The sequence below is a fragment of the Papio anubis genome, chromosome 4 (genome assembly GCF_008728515.1).
Source record: "Papio anubis isolate 15944 chromosome 4, Panubis1.0, whole genome shotgun sequence".
In the NCBI taxonomy this organism is placed as follows: Eukaryota; Metazoa; Chordata; class Mammalia; order Primates; family Cercopithecidae; genus Papio; species Papio anubis.
This window is the reverse complement of record NC_044979.1, coordinates 836,244-856,079: the sequence shown is the minus strand read 5'-3', so window position 1 is coordinate 856,079 and position 19,836 is coordinate 836,244. Positions and strand designations below refer to the sequence as shown.

At 51.3% G+C, this 19,836-nt stretch overlaps 1 protein-coding gene across 2 annotated transcripts in view; it reads right to left on the bottom strand.

Moving 5' to 3' along the window:
- The window catches only part of LOC101026166 (protein tyrosine phosphatase receptor type N2), a 973,501-nt gene that overhangs the window by 867,886 nt on the left and 85,779 nt on the right, over positions 1–19,836 (bottom strand). For both annotated transcript variants that reach the window (XM_021935384.2, XM_021935383.2), the window contains exon 2: positions 10,263–10,313. In XM_021935384.2, the coding sequence (XP_021791076.2) occupies positions 10,263–10,313 (51 nt within the window). The remainder of the gene's footprint in view (positions 1–10,262; positions 10,314–19,836) is intronic.

Below are 19,836 nucleotides of genomic sequence, written 5' to 3'. Positions count from 1 at the left end.
CGGTGGCTCAAGCCTGTAATCCCAGCACTTTGGGAGGCCGAGGCGGGTGGATCACGAGGTCAGGAGATCGAGACTATCCGGGCTAACATGGTGAAACCCCGTCTCTACTAAAAATACAAAAAACTAGCCGGGCGTGGTGGCGGGCGCCTGTAATCTCAGCTACTTGGGAGGCTGAGACAGGAGAATGGCGCGAACCCGGGAGGCGGAGCTTGCAATGAGCCGAGATCACGCCACTGCACCCCAGCCTGGGAGCACAGCGAGACTCCATCTCAAAAAAAAAAAAACCTAAATAAAGAGTCTGAGGAGCAAGACCTTCCTAGGAGCACGTTCCAGCTTCGCTCCACGTCGTGGGGGTTGCGTCTCACCCTGAAGCCTGTGGCAACCCAGTGGAGGAGTTCGTCGGCGCCATTTTCCCAGCAGCACAGGCTCATCGCCTGTCTCTGTGCTATGTTTTGGTAATTTCCACAGTGCTGGATCCCTGAGCTGTGATCCGTACTCTCTGGTGTTTTTGTCATTGTTTTGGGGCACCATGAACCGTGCCCATAGAAGACAGGGAGCATAACTGATAAACGCTGTGTGTGTTCTGACTGCGTGGCTGACCAGCGATTCTCCATCTCTCTCCCTCTCCTCCACATTCTCCCATCTCTCTCCCTCTCCTCCAGCCTCCCTATTCCCTGAGACACAACAATATTGAAATTAGGCTAATTAGCAACCCTATAGCGGCCTCCAAGTGTTCACGTGAAAGAAAGAGCCACACCTCTCTCACTTTAAATCAGAAGCTAGAAATGATTAAACTTAGTGAGGAAGCCATGCCGAAAGCCAAGAATCGGCCAAAAACAAGGCCTCTCGTGTAAAACAGCCACGTTGTGAATGCAATGGAAAAGTTCTTGGAGCAAATTAAAAGCGCTACTCCAGAAAATGAGAAAGTGAAACAGCCTTACTGCTCATACGGAGAAAGTCTGAGTGGTCTGGATAGAGCCAGCCAGCCACAATATTCCCTTAAGCCAGAGCCTCATCCAGAGCAAGGCCCTCACTCTTCAATGTCACGAAGGCTGAGAGAAGTGAGGAAGCTGCGAAAGAAAACTCCGAAGCTCGCAGGGGCTGGCTCACGAGGTTTAAGGAAAGGAGTCGTCTCAATAACATAACAGTGTAAGGTGCAGCAGCAAATGCTGATGGAGAAACTGCAGCAAGCTCTCCAGATCGCGCTGAGATCAGTGATGAAGGTGGCTACTCTAACAACACATTTTCAGTGTAGATGAAACAGCCTTACGTTGACGAAGGTGCCATCTAGGACTTCCACAGCGAGAGAGAAGACAGTGCCTGACTTCAGAGCTTCAAAGGACAGGCTGGCTCTCTTGTGAGGAGCTAATGCAGCCAAGGCCTTTAAGCCCAGGCCAACGCTTGCTCATCCTAGGGCCCTTAAGAGTCATGCTAAATCTATGACTGCCCGTGCTCTGTCGCTGGAACAAAGCTGGATGACAGCACACCTGTTTACAGCATGGTTTACTGAATACTTTAAGCCCACTATTGAGACCTACTGCTCAAAAAAGATTCCTTTCAAAATATGGCTGTTCATGCGCAGTGCACCGGTCACCCAAGAGCTATGATGCAGCTATACAAGGAGGTGAATGTTGTTTTCATGCCTGCTGACACCCCATCCATTCTGCAGCCCAGGGATCAAAAAATAATTTCAAGACACACACACACATATATTACATATATTATATATAACATATTATATATTAATAATATATTCTATAATATATAATATATTGTACTTATATATATTTTTTATATATATATATATATAATTTTTTTGGGGGGATGGAGTCTCGCTCTATCACCCAAGCTGGTGCAGTGGTGCAATCTCAGCTCACAACCTCCACCTCTCGGGTTCAAGCAATTCCTTGCCTCAGCCTCCCACATAGCTGGGATTACAGGCCTACGCCACCACGCTTGGCTAATTTTTGTATTTTTAGTAGAGACGGGGTTTCACCATGTTGGCCGGGCTGGTCTTGAACTCCTGACCTTGTGATCCACCTGCCTCGGCCTCTCAAATTGCTGGGATTACAGGCATGAGCCACCGCACCCAGCCAAGACTTATATTTTAGAAACACACTTTGTAAGATGATAGCTGCCATAGATAGTGATTCCTCTGATTGATCTGGGTAAAGTAAATTGAAAACCTCCTGGAAAAAACTCACCATTCTAGATGCCATTGAGAACACTTGTGATTCATGGAGGAAGGTCAAAATAGCAACATTCACAGGAGTTTGGAAGAGGCTGATTCCAACCCTCATTCATGACTTTGAGGGATTCAGGACTCCAGTAGAGGAAGGAACTGCAGATGTGGTGGGAACAGCAAGGGAACTAGAATTAGCAGAGCTGCCTGAAGATGTGACCAAATTGCCACAATCTCATGAGAAAACTTTAACAGGTGAGGAGCTGCTTCTTAGGGATGAGCAAAGAAAGTGGTTTCTGGAGATGGAATCTCCTCCTGGTGAAGAGGCTGTGAGCATTGTGAAAACCACAGCAAAGGATTCAGAATATCACATCAACTTATTTGATAAGACAGTGGCAGGGTTTGAAAGGACTGACTCTAATTTTGAAAAAAGTTCTACTATGGAAAGGTAAAATGCTACCAAACAGCACTGCATGCTACAAAGAAATCTTTCATGAAGGAAGAGTCAACTGATGCAGTCAACTTCATTTGTCTTATTTTAAGAAATTACCACAGCCGCCCCAACCTCAAGCAACCACGGCCCTGATCAACCAGCAGCCATCAACACTGCGGCAAGACCCTCCACCCGCAGGAAGATTACAACTTGCCGAAAGCTCAGGTGATCATTCGTATTGTTGGCAATGACATTTTTAATGAAGGCCTGTACATTGCTTTTTAGACATCATGCTATTACACACTGAATAGAACACAGTCTAATGAAACGTAACTTTTATATGCACTGGAAAACTAGAAAATCTGTGTGACTCACTTTATTGTCATATTTGCTTTATTGCAGTGGCCCAGAATTGAACCAACTGTATCTCCAGGGTCTGCCTGTAGATGCTCAATCAGTGGTTTTTTGATATTCACAAATGAGCCCATTCACTAGCTTTTCCTGGGTAGTTTCTGAAGCACACTTTTGGGAATTGATATGCAAAATTTATATAGACTGGATTCAGGACACGCTACCTCAAAATATGGCAGGGTGGCCCTCGAGAAAACGGCAGAAGCAGACCACAGAAACCAGAATTCCCCCGGCCCCTTCTCCTCATAGGCAGGTCATAAGCCCCTCATGACAGAGGGGCCTCCCTATGCCCAGAGGGGAATGTCCTTATCTCCAGCAGAGGCAGCTAGAAGACTCTGGACGGGCCTTGCTGAGCCCTTCAGCCTATGACATCAGAGCACGCCATTTGCCCTCCAGCCTATGACATGAGCCCTTCAGCCTATGACATCAGAGCACGCCATTTGCCCTCCAGCCTATGACATGAGCCCTTCAGCCTATGACATCAGAGCACGCCATTTGCCCTTCAGCCTATGACATCAGAGCACGCCATTTGCCCTCCGATCACACTTCGACACAACTGTCCATAAAAACAGCCTTTCCTGTTTCCTGGGTCTTCATTTCTGAAGGCTCTCATGTGACATATAAAAACAATATTCAGTAAGTGGGTAGGGTTTTCTCTTATTAATCTGTCTTTTGTTACAAGTCTTAGCCATGAACCCAGAGAGGGGTGAGAAATTACTTTTTCCCCACTGTGGTATATAAACTTTTTATATGAGGGTTATGGGGGTGTCTCTTGTGCCATGAAAGGATGATTCATTTATCTTGTGTCCACTCACTCAATCAATAATTTCCCACAGATAGCCCTCACTGCTTGCTGTGGCCGAGAATCCAAATAGGGTTAATCGCATGGCTTCGAAGAATTAGGGAGACATTCTGGATTTGAATATTCTAAAGTCTTCCACTTAGGGGACAACCCTAGTGCTTTCAGTGCCTAAGTTGCACTGGGAGGTGATTGTTTGCTAGAAAAACTCCCAAATCTGAGAGAGACGGGTTTATTGTTCTGCTTTGTGCCCAGATGGTGGAGCCAGCATTTTCAACCATCTTGTTCTGTGTCAGGTTGAACATCCTGGGAGGAAGCTCATCTGTCTGGGGTCAGGGAAGTAACCCCTTATTAAGGAAATGCAATTCTATGGCTATATCCTCCACTATGCTTACCTCCTTGCCTAACTGTATCCTCAGTTCTCTTTTCTTCTTTTTAAAAACAGCTTTATTGAAACATAATTCATATACCATATAATTCAGCCTTTTAAAGTATAGGAGTTGGCTGGGCACAGTGGCTCATGCCTGTAATCCCAGCACTTCGGGAGGCCAAGGTGGGAGGACCACTTGAGGTCATGAGTTCAAGACTAGCCTGTGAAACATAGGGAGACTCCATCTCTGAAAAAAAATTTTAAAATAGCCAGGCATGATGGTGTGTGCTTGTAGTGCCAGCTACTAGGGAGGCTGAGGTAAGAGGATGACTTGAGACTAGGAGTTCAAGGCTCCAGTAGGCTAGGATTGCACCATTGCACGCCAACCTCAGCAACAGAACAAGTCCTTGTCTTAAGGAGTCAATGGTTTGCTGAATGTTCAGAGTTCCATGACCACCTCACCGTCCACCTCAGAGCCTCTGAGTACCACCAAAGGGAACCTGCCCCTCCGCCATCACTTCCCATGCCCCCAACACTTTCCCCAGCCCTCCACGGCCACAGCCTACTTTCTGTCTCTACCAACTTACCTCTCCTAGACTTACTTACTTATTTACCTATTTATTTATTTATTTATTTATTTATTTATTTAGAGACAGAGTCTCACTCTGTTGCTCAGACTGGAGTGCAATGGCGCGAACTCGGCTCACTGTAACCTCCACCTCCTGGGTTCAAGCGATTCTCCTGCCTCAGCCTCCCGAATAGCTGGAAATACAGATGCCTACCACCACGCCCAGCTAATTTTTGTATTTGTAGTAGAGACGGGGTTTCACCATGTTGGCCAGGCTGGTCTTGAACTCCTGACCTCAAGTGATCCACCCGCCTCGGCCTCCTAAAGTGCTGGGATTACAGGCGTGAGCCTCCGCCCCTGGCCGCCTGGACATTTTGTATAAATGAAATCATGCCCCTGTGATTTTTGTGACTCGGCTTCTTCCACTGAACACAGAGTTTCCCAAGTTCCTCCGCGTCAGTGTGCAGGTGCTTCCTTCCTTCCTTTCCACGGCCGAACAACACTCCAGCACCGCAGACATCCTCGGTTCCTGGTGGTTTTCTGCCCTCTTCAGCGGAGAAAGGGCTTGGAATCGAATATGCTACCGTTGCAGACGTGAAGGCTGTGGCTGTGACCCCGCCACGGGGAGTCAGCTGCAGGAGGAGCCTCCCCACCATCAGCGTGGCCGGCAGAGTGAGCCACGAGCGCAAGGGTACCCCTCCCAGCAGCTGTTGCTGTGGCCCTGGCTGGCAGCGTCCCGGGAGGGCACCTGCGGAGGGAAGGCAGACACCCTGCAACGGCCAGCAGGCCCATGGCACCTGGGCCACCAAGCGCAGGGCTTGTGGGTCGTCACAGCATAACTCAGCCTTGAGCCACAAGACACGGAGCCGACAGGTGTGTAGCTGAGCCATCCCTCCCCTACCTGTCACCATTCTTCCACCTCCCTCCAAGCAGGGAGCGCAACTTTCTCCTCTTGCCCTCCTGGACGTCCGGGGTTTCTGCCCCTGGGCTCCAGCGCTGTGGTGTGGTCGTGACGCACTCTTAGAAGCTCAGCTACCCCTCTGCACCCCTCCTGTTCAGCCACCCCTGCGCCCCACCTGCTCAGCCACCCCATGCTCCCACCTGCTCAGCCACCCCTCTGGTGCCCCTCCTGTTCAGCCACCCCTCTGCGCCACCCCTACTCAGCCACCCTCCATGCCTCCCCCCCTGCTCAGCCACCCCTCTGCGCCACCCCCTACTCCAGCCACCCCTTCATACTCTGCTCAGCTTCACCCCTCTATACCACCCCTGCTCAGCCACCCCTCTGCGCGACACCCCTGCTCAGCCACCCCTCTGCGCCCCCCCTGCTCAGCCACCCCTCTGCGCCCCCCCTGCTCAGGCCTCTCCTCCTTTCTGGGTGGCTGTTTCCAGGGATCTGAGCTAAAAGGGAGTGGTGGTTCGTTCATGTGCCTCCTTCCCACCTCTCTTCTTTTAGCAGGAACACGCTGGCATGAAAAATTGGAAAACCAGAGAAATATGAAGAAAATAAAAGTCGCTACCCAGAGAGAGCCACTATTCACAGTTTCGTATATTTCTTTTAGCTTTTTCTGCTATCCATATTTTCGCATAGCTGTCATCGTATTAGACGTTCAGTTTTGGATCCTGAGTTTTTCATTTACTTTCTACCACCTGCACTTTCTGATGTTATTAACAACTTTTTGAACACTTCCCTTTTAATGTCTGCTTAACATTTGAATCATGTGACCATAACATGGCTTTAAAGAAGCATTCTCATTTGTTTAATATTAACGATTTGTCTACTGTTTTAAAATTAATATCAACACCACTGCAAAGAACAACTTTGTGCTTCAAGTTTTCTTTAGTATTTTGCGTAATGGATTATTTTCTTAGGGCATATTCTCACGAATCGGATTGCTGAGTCACGGGCTACCTCACTTACGTGGCGTGAACGCGCTGGCCAGTGAGCGTCCATCACGATCATGCCAGGCCATGCTCCCACCAGCAGGGCGTGAAAGCAACCAGCTCGCTTCCTGACATAAGTGTGATCTATTTTAATCTTCATAGATTTGTTTTCCATTTTCCTATCGGGGAGTAGTTATTATAGCTTTAGAATTTTTAGGACATACCACCTGTTTTTGGATGTGTCCCATTTAAAGTTATCAACCATGAAATCAAATCCACTTTAAAAATTATTTGAAACCTGTTTTCCTCATATTTAGGATGCCCATGTAACAGCATCTAAACTCTCTTTTCTACAAGCTGTTCCAGGATTACGTGATTGCTTTATCTTAAGTTTTCACTTCCAGAACACTTACAATCTTTTCTATAGTAATCAAAGTTACTCCAGAGTTATGAATTACCAAGGAATTGACCCCCAGGGTCGCTTTAAAGTTTCTAATCACCACTTCCTCCTGAGGGAGCTGGCCTAAAACCCTCACAGCTGAAGCACTCGATTACATTAAACACACACATGCGGAGGCTGCAATTTCATAGTTTCAATTGCATATTGTGGTAAAATAGATGTCACATTAAAATGTACCATCTTAGCCATTTTTAAGTGTACAGTTCAGTGGTGTTAACTACATTCACACTTTTTTTTTTTTTTTGTATTTTTTAGTAGAGACGGGGTTTCACCGGGTTAGCCAGGATGGTCTCGATCTCCTGACCTCGTGATCCGCCCGTCTTGGCCTCCCAAAGTGCTGGGATTACATTCACACTTTTGATCAGTCATCACCACCATCTATTCCCAGAACTTTTCCATCATCCCAAACTGAAACTCCACCAATTACACGCTGACACCCCAACCGTCCCTCAGCCCCTGGTCCCCTCACTCTACCTTCTGTCTCTATGAACTTGACTGTCTTTAGTACGTCACATGCGTGGAATCATTATTTGTCCTTTTGTGACTGGCTTATTTCACTCCGCATAACAGCCTCAAGGTCCACGCATGTTGCAGCATGTCAGCGCTCCCTTCCTCTTCAGGGCTGCGTACTATTCCATCACGTGGATGGACGTTTCACTTGTCCATTTGCTCATCAGTGGACACCGGGCTGCTTTCGCCTCTGGCTGTTGCGCATTAACTGCTATGAACGTGAGTGTGCAAACAGCTCTTCAAGTCTCTGCTTCCCGTGTTATGGGGTACGTACCCAGAAGTGGGGTTGCTGAGGCAAATTACAAACTCTATTTTTAATTTTTTAGGAAACCACCATAGTGTTTCCCTCAGCAACAACGCCGTTTTACATTCCCATCAGCAGCGCACAAGTGTTCAATTTCTCCACATTCTCACCAACACCGATTTTCAGGGTTTTTTAAAAACTAGCCACCCTAATGGGTGTGAGGCAGTATGTTTATCTTTTGACTTTCTTTCTATTAACAAGGTCTGTTGGGCTTTTAAAAAACATATCCAAGCTTGATAAGATTATATATTCCTGCATGTACCTTAAGGAAAGAGAGGGGGAAAGACAGAGAGGGAGCCAGAGAAAGAGACCCTGCGGCTGGTGACAGAATGTTCTGGACTTGGAGCCACCCCCCACCGCACCCTGGGCTGCTGCACCCCTGGCCCACCAGCCTCGGGCTAAACCAGTCACCATGGCAACCATAAATCTGAGCCAGCAGCGCAGGAACCACTTCTCCTATCGCTCCCGTCAGCCTCGCAAAGCAGTTTTCTAAGATTGGGCGCCTCTGGCTTCGCTGTTTCCTAGACCTCCACTGCATCATAAAAAAAAAATCAAATATCATCTGTTTCAATAAATCAAGGCCTGAATATGGGTATTTACATTTAAATTGCTTTTCTCTTCCAAAGAATCCACAGTCATTATCTGGATATGATGTTGAGACGACTCCATGTCCGGGAGGCAAGTCAAGGTTGGGGAGGAAAACGTCTGAGAACGATCACAGCCAGACACCCAGGCTGGCCTTTGTCAAGGAGCTGGGGAAACAGCCTCGGCTTCTATTCTGCTGGAGCTACTTACAGCTCCAATTAAATTAAACACACACACCTGCTTCCATTATCATCAAACGCTGTTGAGTCTAGGCAGACGACGTAGGCTTTTCAATATCCCTATTTTTCTAAAGGCTGCCTCCAAATTAAAGCTGCACGGAGTAGATGCCAGGGAGCCCCGGGGGGCTTGGGCTGGGCCAGAACCTCACCCACCACCCACACTGCACCCCACGAGCTGCCGGTTCCCACTTGTCACACTCGGCACAGGAATCTCCCCAAACAAGAGACAACAGCAGAAGCTGCGGTGGCCGAGGACCTGCTCTCCTCTTGGCGCCTCCAGCGTGGCTTCCCCTCCCGACCCCAGAAGCTGCCTAGGCACAGACACAAGAGGCTCGGTCCGGAACCCAGGACTGGTCCCACCCCAGGGCGCATGAGCTCCTCGGTTTCGCTTCTCGGACCCTCAGAGGCATCCACCTCGGCTCCCCCCGGATGCACCAGTGCAGGTGAGGCCTGTCCTGAAATACCTCAGGAGGGCAGCACCCCAGGCCAGCACCCCGCCGGCACCCACGTCTGTGCAGAGATTAGTGGGTGCAAGGGGCCTCTGGGCAGGCCCCTCCATCCTGGATAGGATTAAATCCACTCCTGCCCACAGTCTGAGGACAGACGGGCTGGGAGCTGGGGAAAGAGAAGGCCACGCTCAGCGCGTCCCCGGCCCACACGCAGCCCCTGACTTGGAGAAAGGCGGCTCTGCCCAGCGCTTTTCTGAGGATACTGGAGTTTACGCCTCCCCTGCGCCTTCAGAGCGCACAGCGCCCAGTTCATCAGCATCAGACAGGACGGGGCGGCCTCCGCTCTGGAGATGCCCTCTGTCTGAACCCACCAGACGGAAGGGACTCCGCGGGACCGCTGCTCCCTGTATTTCATAGTAACTGCCCTCCTCATGGGCTTTCAGCCCAGCCTGAAAATGCAGCATTTGCACGTGTTTTCTTATCCGCCTGGTAAGAGAGGAAAATAGGTGGCTTAAAGGACGAAAAACCTGGCCGGGCGTGGTGGCTCACACCTGTAATCCCAGCATTTTGGGAGGCCGAGACGGGCGGATCACCTGAGGCCAACATGGTGAAACCCTGTCTCTTCTAAAAACACAAAAAAATTAGCCGGGGGCAGCGGCGCACACCTGTAGTCCCAGCTACTCAGGAGGCTGAGGCAGGAGAATCGCTTGAACCCTGGAGGCGAAGGTTGCAGTGAGACATAGCACCACTGCACTCCAGCCTGGGAGACAGAGCAAGACTCTGTCTCAAAAAATTTTTTTAAAAAAGGATGAAAAACTTGCCGAAGGACAGAACAAAACAAAATCAGAAAGCAAGGGTTGGTGCGATGAGTGCCCAGCACCCGGGCACCCTCTTCCCCCCGACCCAATGAGGCCGCAGCCCGTGGCTCCGGGGCTCCATCTGCCTCCTCTCAGCAGCGCGCCCGGGCAGCCCCAACTCCAGGCCAGAGGCCGGGCTCACCAGGCTGGGCGCCGCGCACGGCGGGCAGGAGAGGGGCAGACCAGGGCGCAGCAGCCAGGACCCCACACTCACCGTTCACACAGGCCTCGGACGCTCCGCAGAGGCCCTCCTCGAGTAGGCAGCCTGCAGGGAAACAGAGAAGAGACACGGTCAGCTGGGGGGAGGAGGGGGTGCCCCCGAGGCTGCCGCCCTGGCCCACTGGTGAGTCAGAGAAACTGCCGGCCGAGCAGGTTCCTCCGATCCAGCTTTTCCGAGATGGTGACGATTATTCTGAAGCCAGAACGCTGCGCCCCTGACTCAGCCACGTGCGAGGCCTCCTGGCCTTGTCCCGGAGCCCAGCTCTCACCTGGACCAGGCCCACAGCTCTCGGCTGAGGGTCACGCCAGCGTCATGATAGGAGCATAGGAGACCCCGGGCGGCAGGATCAGCAGCGGGGCCGGGGACTCCCCTGGGCCCAGCGCCTCCCCTGGACCGGGTGCCCACTGCGCACACTGGGTCTCCCGAAGTGAGGCTGCAGGGCCCCGGGGAGCGGAGGCTTCCAGGGAGGTACCACGCTCCACGGAGAGCCCATCTGCGTGGGAAGCAAACCGTGGCGTCCGTGGCCACAGACAAGAGACACATGAGAGTGTCGGGAGAGGAAAGGAGGCAGCGGAGACAAAGATGGGCAGGAAAAGCCAGAGAGGCAGGGCCAGGCCCTGGAAAAGACACCGGGCAGAGGCAGCACCTCGATCCGCACCCAGGAAGGGGCTCCAAAAGCTCCGTGGTGCCGGGCGACCCCAAGCCGCGCATCCACCGCGGCCGGGCAGTCTGGCAAAGGCTGGCATTCGGCTCCACGTCCACGCCCATCTTAAAACACAGACAGATGGGTCCAGAAAGCACCACCCCGCTAGGCAGTGGCTCTGGCAAGGGCGTGAGCAGACAGGACACTAGAACCGGGGGGCCCCCAGGGTCATGACGCGGGAGTCTCACTGCCAGCGAAGGCCGGGTGTGGTCTGAACACGCCGTGTCCTTCACTCATTCCTGCGAAGCATAGTGCCTTCAATCCTGCTTCACCAACCGACAAACGCCTGTTCATCCGATAAGATCCCCGCGGGAGCCCCAGACTCTCCCCCCACCGCTGCCCAGGCGTCTGTTTCCGGACTCACCACACTGTGCAGTGACTGTGGATTAGGGTGTATCTCCCTCTCCTGGAGTTCAGGAGCCGGGCGCATGCCTCTGTCCACCCTCAGTACCGTTTCCTCCCATGCCCTCTGTGTGTCTGACACAGGGCAGGTGCCCAGGAGCAAATCGGTGCACAAAGAAACTGAGGAATCCGGAGAAAGTTATGAATCACTGACAGATTCACCAACAGGGTCACGTTAAAGTTTCCAGTCACTACTTCCTCATGAGGGAGCTGGCCTAAAAGCCTTACAGAGGAAGCAATCGGTTGCCTTAAACCAGCACATGCGGACGCTTTAAAACTAAACATCATTCCGGAACTAAGGCAGGACAGAGCCTAGCAGGACCCAATGCTGGGAGTTCACGGGAGGAGGTCGTTTCCCTCATCTCATAACAGCTTCGGGACCCTTCCACAGTCGCAGGGTGGCCCCTGGCTGGGGTCTGCTTCCTTCCAGGAGGTGGCCTAGGTGCAGCCCTGGCCTGCCCAGCCCATGCCCACCACCACCGCCTGCCAGCAGTCACACAGAACAGGCGGGTGGACACACAGAACAGGTGGGTGGACACACAGAACAGGCGGGTGGTCACACAGAACAGGCAGGTGGACGCCCAGAACAGGCGGGTGGTCACATAGAACAGGCGGGTGGACACCCAGAACAGGCGGGTGGTCACACAGAACAGGCGGGTGGACACCCAGAACAGGCGGGTGGACGCCCACTGACGGAAGCCTCCAATCCCAGCAGGTTGTTTTTGGTTTTTTGGGGTGTTTTGTTTTGTTTTGAAATAACATAATCTCGTGAAAAAGAGCATTTCTTCTTTTTTTTTTTTTTTTCTTTTTTTTTGAGATAGAGTCTTGCTCTGTCACCCAGGCTGGAGTACAGTGGCGTGATCTTGGCTCAATGCAACCTCTGCCTCCCAGGTTCAAACAATCCCCCTGCCTCAGCCTCCCAAGTAGCTGGGACTACAGGTGTGCACCACCATACCCAGGTAATTTTTTTGTATTTTTAGTAGAGATGGGATTTCACCATGTTGGCCAGGATGGTCTCAAACTCCTGACCTCAAGTGATCCACCTGCCTTGGTCTCTCAAAGTGATGGGATTACAGGCATGAGCCACCGCACCTGGCCAACATTTCATTTCTTAATCCCATTTACCCATGAGCTAACCCCACACTGGGTCTGCATTCTCTGCATTATTCATTCAACAAGTGTCTGAGCCAGGCAGAGGAGGTGAACGGCCAACAGGAGCGTGGCAGGGAACATTCTGAGAGACACACACCTGGCACTGGAACAGCAGGAGGAGAGGCAGACACCACTCCCCACAAAAGCAATGACCTTGAAAAGGTCAGCATGAAGGTTAGCGGACCTCTCAGATCCTCACACACTGACATCCGAGGCTCCCCTCATTGCCTCCCAGGGGAAGAGCCTCAGCGGTGAGGGCCCCTCCACCCTAGGCACACAGAGGCTCACAGAGAAGGAGCTGGGAACAGTAAGGAGTGACCACACCAAAAACGTGCTGGAGGTTAGTCCGACGTCGCGGAACGTCTCTGGTCCCGGCTCTGGCAGGAGTACAGGACTCTGCCCAGAATTCTAGGGTGCATCTCCAGTGTGGAGGAACAGAGACCTTGGGGGAAGGCAGACGCAGGGACCCTGCAGGCAGAGCTCTCGTTCTAACTCCTTGTTTGTCATGTGGAAATGGCAGATGATGGAGCCTCTTTTCCTCCTGTCTCTGCCTTAATCGTGGCTGACAATTAGATGTGATCTGAACGAGATGTGCATCAAATGATCTTTTGGATCCTGACCTTGGAAAACCACCTGTTACGGGCATGTGCCCAGCCTGATTCATTACTCCAGAAGACTGATGAGAAGCAACAGTGAAAACCTGCAGCACTCCATGGTGAGAGGCAAACACAGCAGCAGCGTTTCACATTATCACCAGAGCTGCAAATGTTATGCATATTTCACCCAGCCAGTCGATATGCTAATTTGACTGCTAAGTTACTTGTGTTATTTGTTCTAAAATTATGAAAGAGCAAATTTCATTTTAAATATCAGCCACCTACTAATAGTAATTATGACCATAAATCATCCAGAGAAGACATTTTCTCCGGCAGACACTGGTTCAACCCAGCCCAGGAGCCTCGGGCACACGCCTTCCTCAAGTGGGCTCCACACCCCACGTGTGGCAGCAAATGGCGCCCTGGACTTGTGCACCCTGTCGGCTCCCAGACTGCACACACTACAGCCCAGACATCACTCTGAGGCCAAGAAGCTAAATCCACAAGGAAAGCCAACAGCGGCCTGTGGGGCCCTTAACTGTGTGTGCCCAACACTTAAAACTGGAATCCTTCACTTCAATGTATTAGCCACCTTTTTGCATGAAAACATGTGACATTCCCCAAATTCTCAAATTGCTCCTCTGCTGAACCCTACAGCAGGGCTGTGGCGCTCAGGGGTTCCTCCTCACTCTGTGTCCACAGGGTATCCCTCCCACTTCAGCACAGAGACAAGCACATCCAGTCATGCATGCATGTGCACACATATACATACACACATGCACACATGAGCATGTGCACACATATACACACAGGCACACACAAGCATGTGCACACATACACATGCACACACATACATACACACATGCACACATGAGCATGTGCACACATGCACACATATGCATACATGAGCATGTGCACACATATACACATGCACACACGAGCATGTGCACACATATGCATATGCACACATAAGCATGTACACACATATACATACACACATGCACACACAAGTATATGCACACATACGCACATGCACACACAAGCATGTGCACACATATACATACACACATGCACACACGAGTATGTGCACACATACACATGCACACACGAGCATGTGCACACATATATGCACATGCACACATAAGCATGTGCACACATATACATACATGCACACACAAGCATGTGCACAGATATACATACATGCACACACGAGTATGTGCACACATATATACACATGCACACATGAGCCATGTGCACACATGCACACACGAGCATATGCCCACATACACATGCACACACGAGCATGTGCCCACATACACATGCACACACAAGCATGTGCACACATATACACGCATGCACACTCATACATGCACACATGCATGCAGTCATGCCCATCACCAACACACTTGTACACACACGCACACCTGCATGCATACACACGCACACATACATGTAAGCATATACACACATGCACACACGCACATGGGTACACTCATGCATGCATGCTGATCTTGTTCTGATTCTGCTTCCCTACTGTGTCCTCAGAATTCTAAGCAGTATCTTGTCACCATTGTGGTGCCCCTTTTTTCTTACCCTTCTCAAGATGAAAATGGATCCAGGTCTGCAAGGAGCCAGGCTGGATCTGCCTCTCACACCCCAATCACTGCTAAGAGATGTTTATGGAGAGTTTGTAGTTCATTGTGGAAATACAGTAAATGTGAACAGAGCCCACCACCTCTCTCACTGGCTGGAAGCAAGCTCAGCACATCCTGTCCCATATGCACCTGCTCTGCTCTCTCCCATCTCTGGGCGTCGCTGTGGCCAAGGCAGGCATGGCCTAAAAATCCATGGCCCCCGCCCGACTCTGTCTCTACTGCCACGGTGGAAGGCCCTTCCTGGGTTCAGGCTTCTCGCCTGACTCTGCTGTAAGGGCAGGGGAAGGCTGTAGTCAGCAGCAGGACACACAAGTCTTCTGAATTGTGTGCTGTACTTTCCACTGAGGCCCATAAAAGCTGGCTGATGTGAGCTGGCATCCCACAGCAGGAACCGAAGAGGGAGGAGGGGAGGTTCCTGGATGGCAGGCTCAGCACCTGTTGCCTCCAAGCCGCAGACAGGACTCCTCGGAGGCCTGTGAGCTGCTGGCCACTCGCTCATTTCCCTTCCTGAGAGGGGCTCACTGAAGACCGTGCTTTGAGGCCGGAATGACCAAGGCCCTGGATCCAACTGCAAACAGGAAAGTATCTTCCCAGACGGCACCAACTCACGCACCAACAGGAATGCCAGGACCCCGTGGCTGTGCAAACTTGGAGATGCGGGTCTGTTGGGGAAGTCGCTGAACCTGAACCGGGACAGCCTCTGAGAAGGGGATGCGGGGGCTTCACCTGTGTCACCACCACTCACTTGGTACAAGGAACACACACAGATTTCCTCATCTAAAAAATATAACGAAGGAGAGTTAAGTAATCTACACCTGGCCCTGCCAGCCTCCTCCGCTCTTCAGAGCTCACAGCCCCCACACCTGATCCGACCCTCTTACTGTCAGTCACTCTATCTTTGTCCTGTCCCCCTCTACAGTCTTACAAAAAAACATGCCAGAACCCCAGGACCCCCAGTGCCTACTGCCTAGAGCAGGTCCTCCGGTGACTGATGTTGTCACCTGCAGCAGTGGCGGTCTCACCACTGTGGGTGTCAATGCCAGAGCCCATCCCAGGTGTCATTCCCATCACAGCCATGTTTCCCACCCCTCCCTGCAGAAAACGCTACAGCTTAGGACAGCCTGAGGCTCTGGGGTTATGTGAAATCACATTCTTTTCTAGGAACGCGTCATCATAGAAAAGGAAGGTGCGGTGTTTGAAGAGATGCTCTTTTTAAACATCATCCTCATTTTTAACATTCTGGAGAGAGAGCAGGGTGCCCAGGCTCCAACTCCACCTCCTGTGTGGCAAACACAATGCTGTGCACCTGGCAAAGCCTCCCCCTCCCTCGCATTCTCAGATGTAAATGGGGATGTGCCCTGCCCACTGCAGGGGGGTGAGGGTGAGGCGCCTGCCTGCTGATGGGTGGGCAGTGCCTGGGCCATAGCTACTCCCGCAATCTCAGCATCTCCTCACCAGCAGCATACACCCTTGGGACCAAGGAGTCCCCACACCCCACTGAGGTTTTCTAAATGTTTCTATTGGATCAAAAACAACGTGTTAAACCAGGGCCGGTATCCAGGCAGGAATGGAAAGCCAGTTCCACATTAAGAACCCCTATTCTAGGAATAAGCCTGAAAAGTGAGATTAAAGCACCTCAGCCTGGAGGCAGGGCTGCCTCTGCCAGGCTGGACGTGAGAGGACAGAGACCCCCTGGACCCTCTTCTCAGGCACCCGTGCGGGCAGAGCGTCTGGCTTCTGTGGCCCAAGGCTCAGATGAAAGCTGTGATTGCAAATTCAAAGACAAAAGGAAGAGGGAGAGAGGGAGGAGGAAGGCTTCTGGCTCCTCCCAGATCTGTCCCTGAGAAGAGGGAGGCAGCCCTAGTGGCTCCTGCCAGGCTCGATTGCCCATCCCTGCCTGTGACTTGCAGACAGGGCTCAGGGGGCAGCAGGGGGCAGCAGGAGACAGTGCTCAGCCCTCTGCCAAGAGCCCATGACCAAGGGACCTGGCAGTGGCCCGGACAGAAGCCAGCCACCTCCACATGAGAGGGACTGACCACCTCCCTGGAAGCCCAGCCACAGCCTGGGGACACCCTGCAGCCTCCACCTTCCCTGCAGCCTCCCCCTTCCCTGCCACCTCCCTCTCCCCTGCCGCCTCTCCCATCCCTGCAGCCTCCCGTTCCCTGCAGCCTCCCCTTCCCTGCAGCCTCCCCATTCCTTATGCCCCTCCCCCTTCCCTGTGCCCCCTCCCCCTTCCCTGTGCCCCCTTCCCTTCCCTGGGCACCCTCTCCTTCCCTGCGTCACCTCCCCCTTCCCTGGGCCCCCCCCCCTTCCCTGTGCCCCCTCCCCCTTCCCTGCACCCCCTCCCCCTTCCCTGGGCTGCCAACCAAGGGGCTCCGTCGGGTGACGTGCAGCCCTACCTCAGCCAGGTGACCCGGCCCCACCCTGCCCGCTGCACGTAGGGGTCGGTGTTGCTCAGGCCCCTTCATCTGCTGATCCAGAGTATGGAGCCCCCTAGTAAATCATCCCCTATTCTGAGGCTTTCAGTCACGGCCCCAGCCCAGCATTTTGGGGACCTGTCCCTTCCTAGCCTTGGCCACACTCTCAGCGCAGGCCGTTTCTGGAGGTTGACACACATGGCTGCATTCCTCGCAGGGGAGGGTCTGCAGTCAAACTGGGTAGCTGGGGGAGGGAGAATCACCCGGAAGATTCTGGAAACTTCAGCCTCAATGCCTCAGAGAGCAGGAAGATGGGTGCCCCATCCTGAGGACTGCACGGTGGCCTGGATCTTAGACCTATAAGGCAGGTCCCCACATCGGTTTTGAGTGACATGTTATCTGCCCTGCCGCACACTCAGTTACCACGAACAGCAGGCACTGACCATGCTGGCAAGTTCGGGCCAAGGCTTCTCCTGCAGGCACCAGGGCCTGCCCACTGCACAGCCTCTGGGCACACTGCTGGCCCTGTTCCTGCAGAGACACCTGTCTGTCCCCTGTGCTGGGAGGAGGGGCCTGAGGCTCACACTCCTTCCGTGCTGGGACTGTTCTGCCGGGCACAGATGTCACATGTGAGCAGAAACTGGGGGGGCATACAACCATGGATGGGTGACCGTGCCTTACTGCAAAGGTGGATCCTTGGGGATCAGGGACGCCACAACTGGCCACCTCCAGTTCACCTCCACCCCACACGCCTGTCAGTCCACTCCATCACAACAGTGACGTGTGTGTGCTCAGCAGGGGCAGAAAAGGCCAAGGGCCTCCCCATGTCTTTGGCGTCTGTAAAGTCGGTTCTTGTTTGAAGCTGGGGACACAATTCTAAGGCAGTTCCTGATTTCAACTCCTCCTGTTCACAAAATCAGCTTCCCACAGGAAAAGAACCAGCTCACTCCACGCCGGAAGACAGGCAGCGAGCTGGGTACCGGGACAACCATCAAGTCCCGCCCTTCACTTTTAGGAAAAACAAAGCCTCTTACTTTGATAATTTCCTCATCGCACAGATTTATTTAAACTCTCTTAAGAATAAGAAATTATACCAAATTCAGGATACCTACCAGAATCTTTTGTTTTATTTTAAAGTACAGGAGTTACTTTTCGGGAAATGTGCTCTCCACGCTACACATTCCTCCTTCATTAGTTTGAGGACGTAACAGCAGCAACCTCAACTATAATTATTCTAAATGGCACCTGGTTTTAATCAGCTCTTGGTTTTTAATCGGTTCTGGTTTTTTGTCCTCAATTTCCTGAAATGGGATAATACCTTCAAAAGAAGGAATTTTGCTGAGTCATTCTTTGAGACTAAGAAAACATTTCTAATCTTGCTTTCACAGATAAGACGTTCAAGACAAGTTTTGAAAAAGTACCTGATGAAAATCCTTGAACGTTAAATACTGTAGGTGCAGGTAGCCAGGCTATGCCGGGGATGAAACGGTTAAGCTAATCCCAGAGAACTCCAACCAGTAACTCTTATGTGCTGGGTTAAAATATAGTATGCCCCATGAAAGTGAGAATAAGTGAGAATACCAAAAGTGAGAATAAAGTGAAGAAAAATAGACGTATTGCTCAGGATTGCTGAGACATGGCACACGTGAGCCACACAGCCTGCCCTGCTGTAAATGTGAACCTCAGACGCACGGTTTAAGAGGTAAGCAAGTTTTTTAGCAGTACTGGGCTTAGTCGTGGTCTCAGATGAAAGAGAGGAAAAACCCAGTTCATAGTTTCTCAGTCATTGTTAAAGCACCAAGCCCTCTAACAAAAAGACCATCTCATCTTACATTCCCCTTAGGAAATGTAAGTTATATCATTATCACCACCATCATCATCATGGATACAGCCTCTGTCACACTTTGATGTGCACGTGAACCAGCTGGACCCTGTTAAATGGGCGTTTCTATTCCCTGGGCCTGGGATGGAGCCGAAGATTCAGCATTTCCAGGGTACTTCCTGGTGACTCGTCCGCTGGGCTGCCCAACACACTGAGAAACACGGGCATCACATGTAGAAGTCATCCTTAAATTGAAAACTTGGGTCAGCACATTATGAAAATTGTTAAAAGTAAATTTAACAAACTCTTTACAATTTGTTTTCTGGATCCAAAGTCTTCATTACCCCAGAAAACACATGATGGGCCTTATACAAATTCTTTTAGGCCAGGCCCTGTGGCTCACACCTAGAGGGAGGCCTAGAGGTCAGGAGTTCGAGACCAGCCTGGCCAACACGGTATTTAGTCTCTACTAAAAAATACAAAATTAGCCAGGCATGGTGGTGTGCGCCTGTAATCCCAGCTACTTGGGAGGCTGAGGCAGGAGAATCACTTGAACCTGGGAGGTGGAGGTTTTAGTGAGCCAAGAATGTGCCACTGCACTCCAGCCTGGGTGACAGAGCAAGACTTCATCTCAAATATATGTGTGTGTGTGTGTGTGTGTGTGTGTGTGTATACATATATATAATTTTAAATTATATCGGGAAAATCATACATCAACTAATTTTTACAAATACATTAGGTTCAGTTTTAAGACTGGATGTATATTTAAATATACATTGTAATTTAATTAAGATTTAAAAGACAAAAACTGCTTGCTGGCC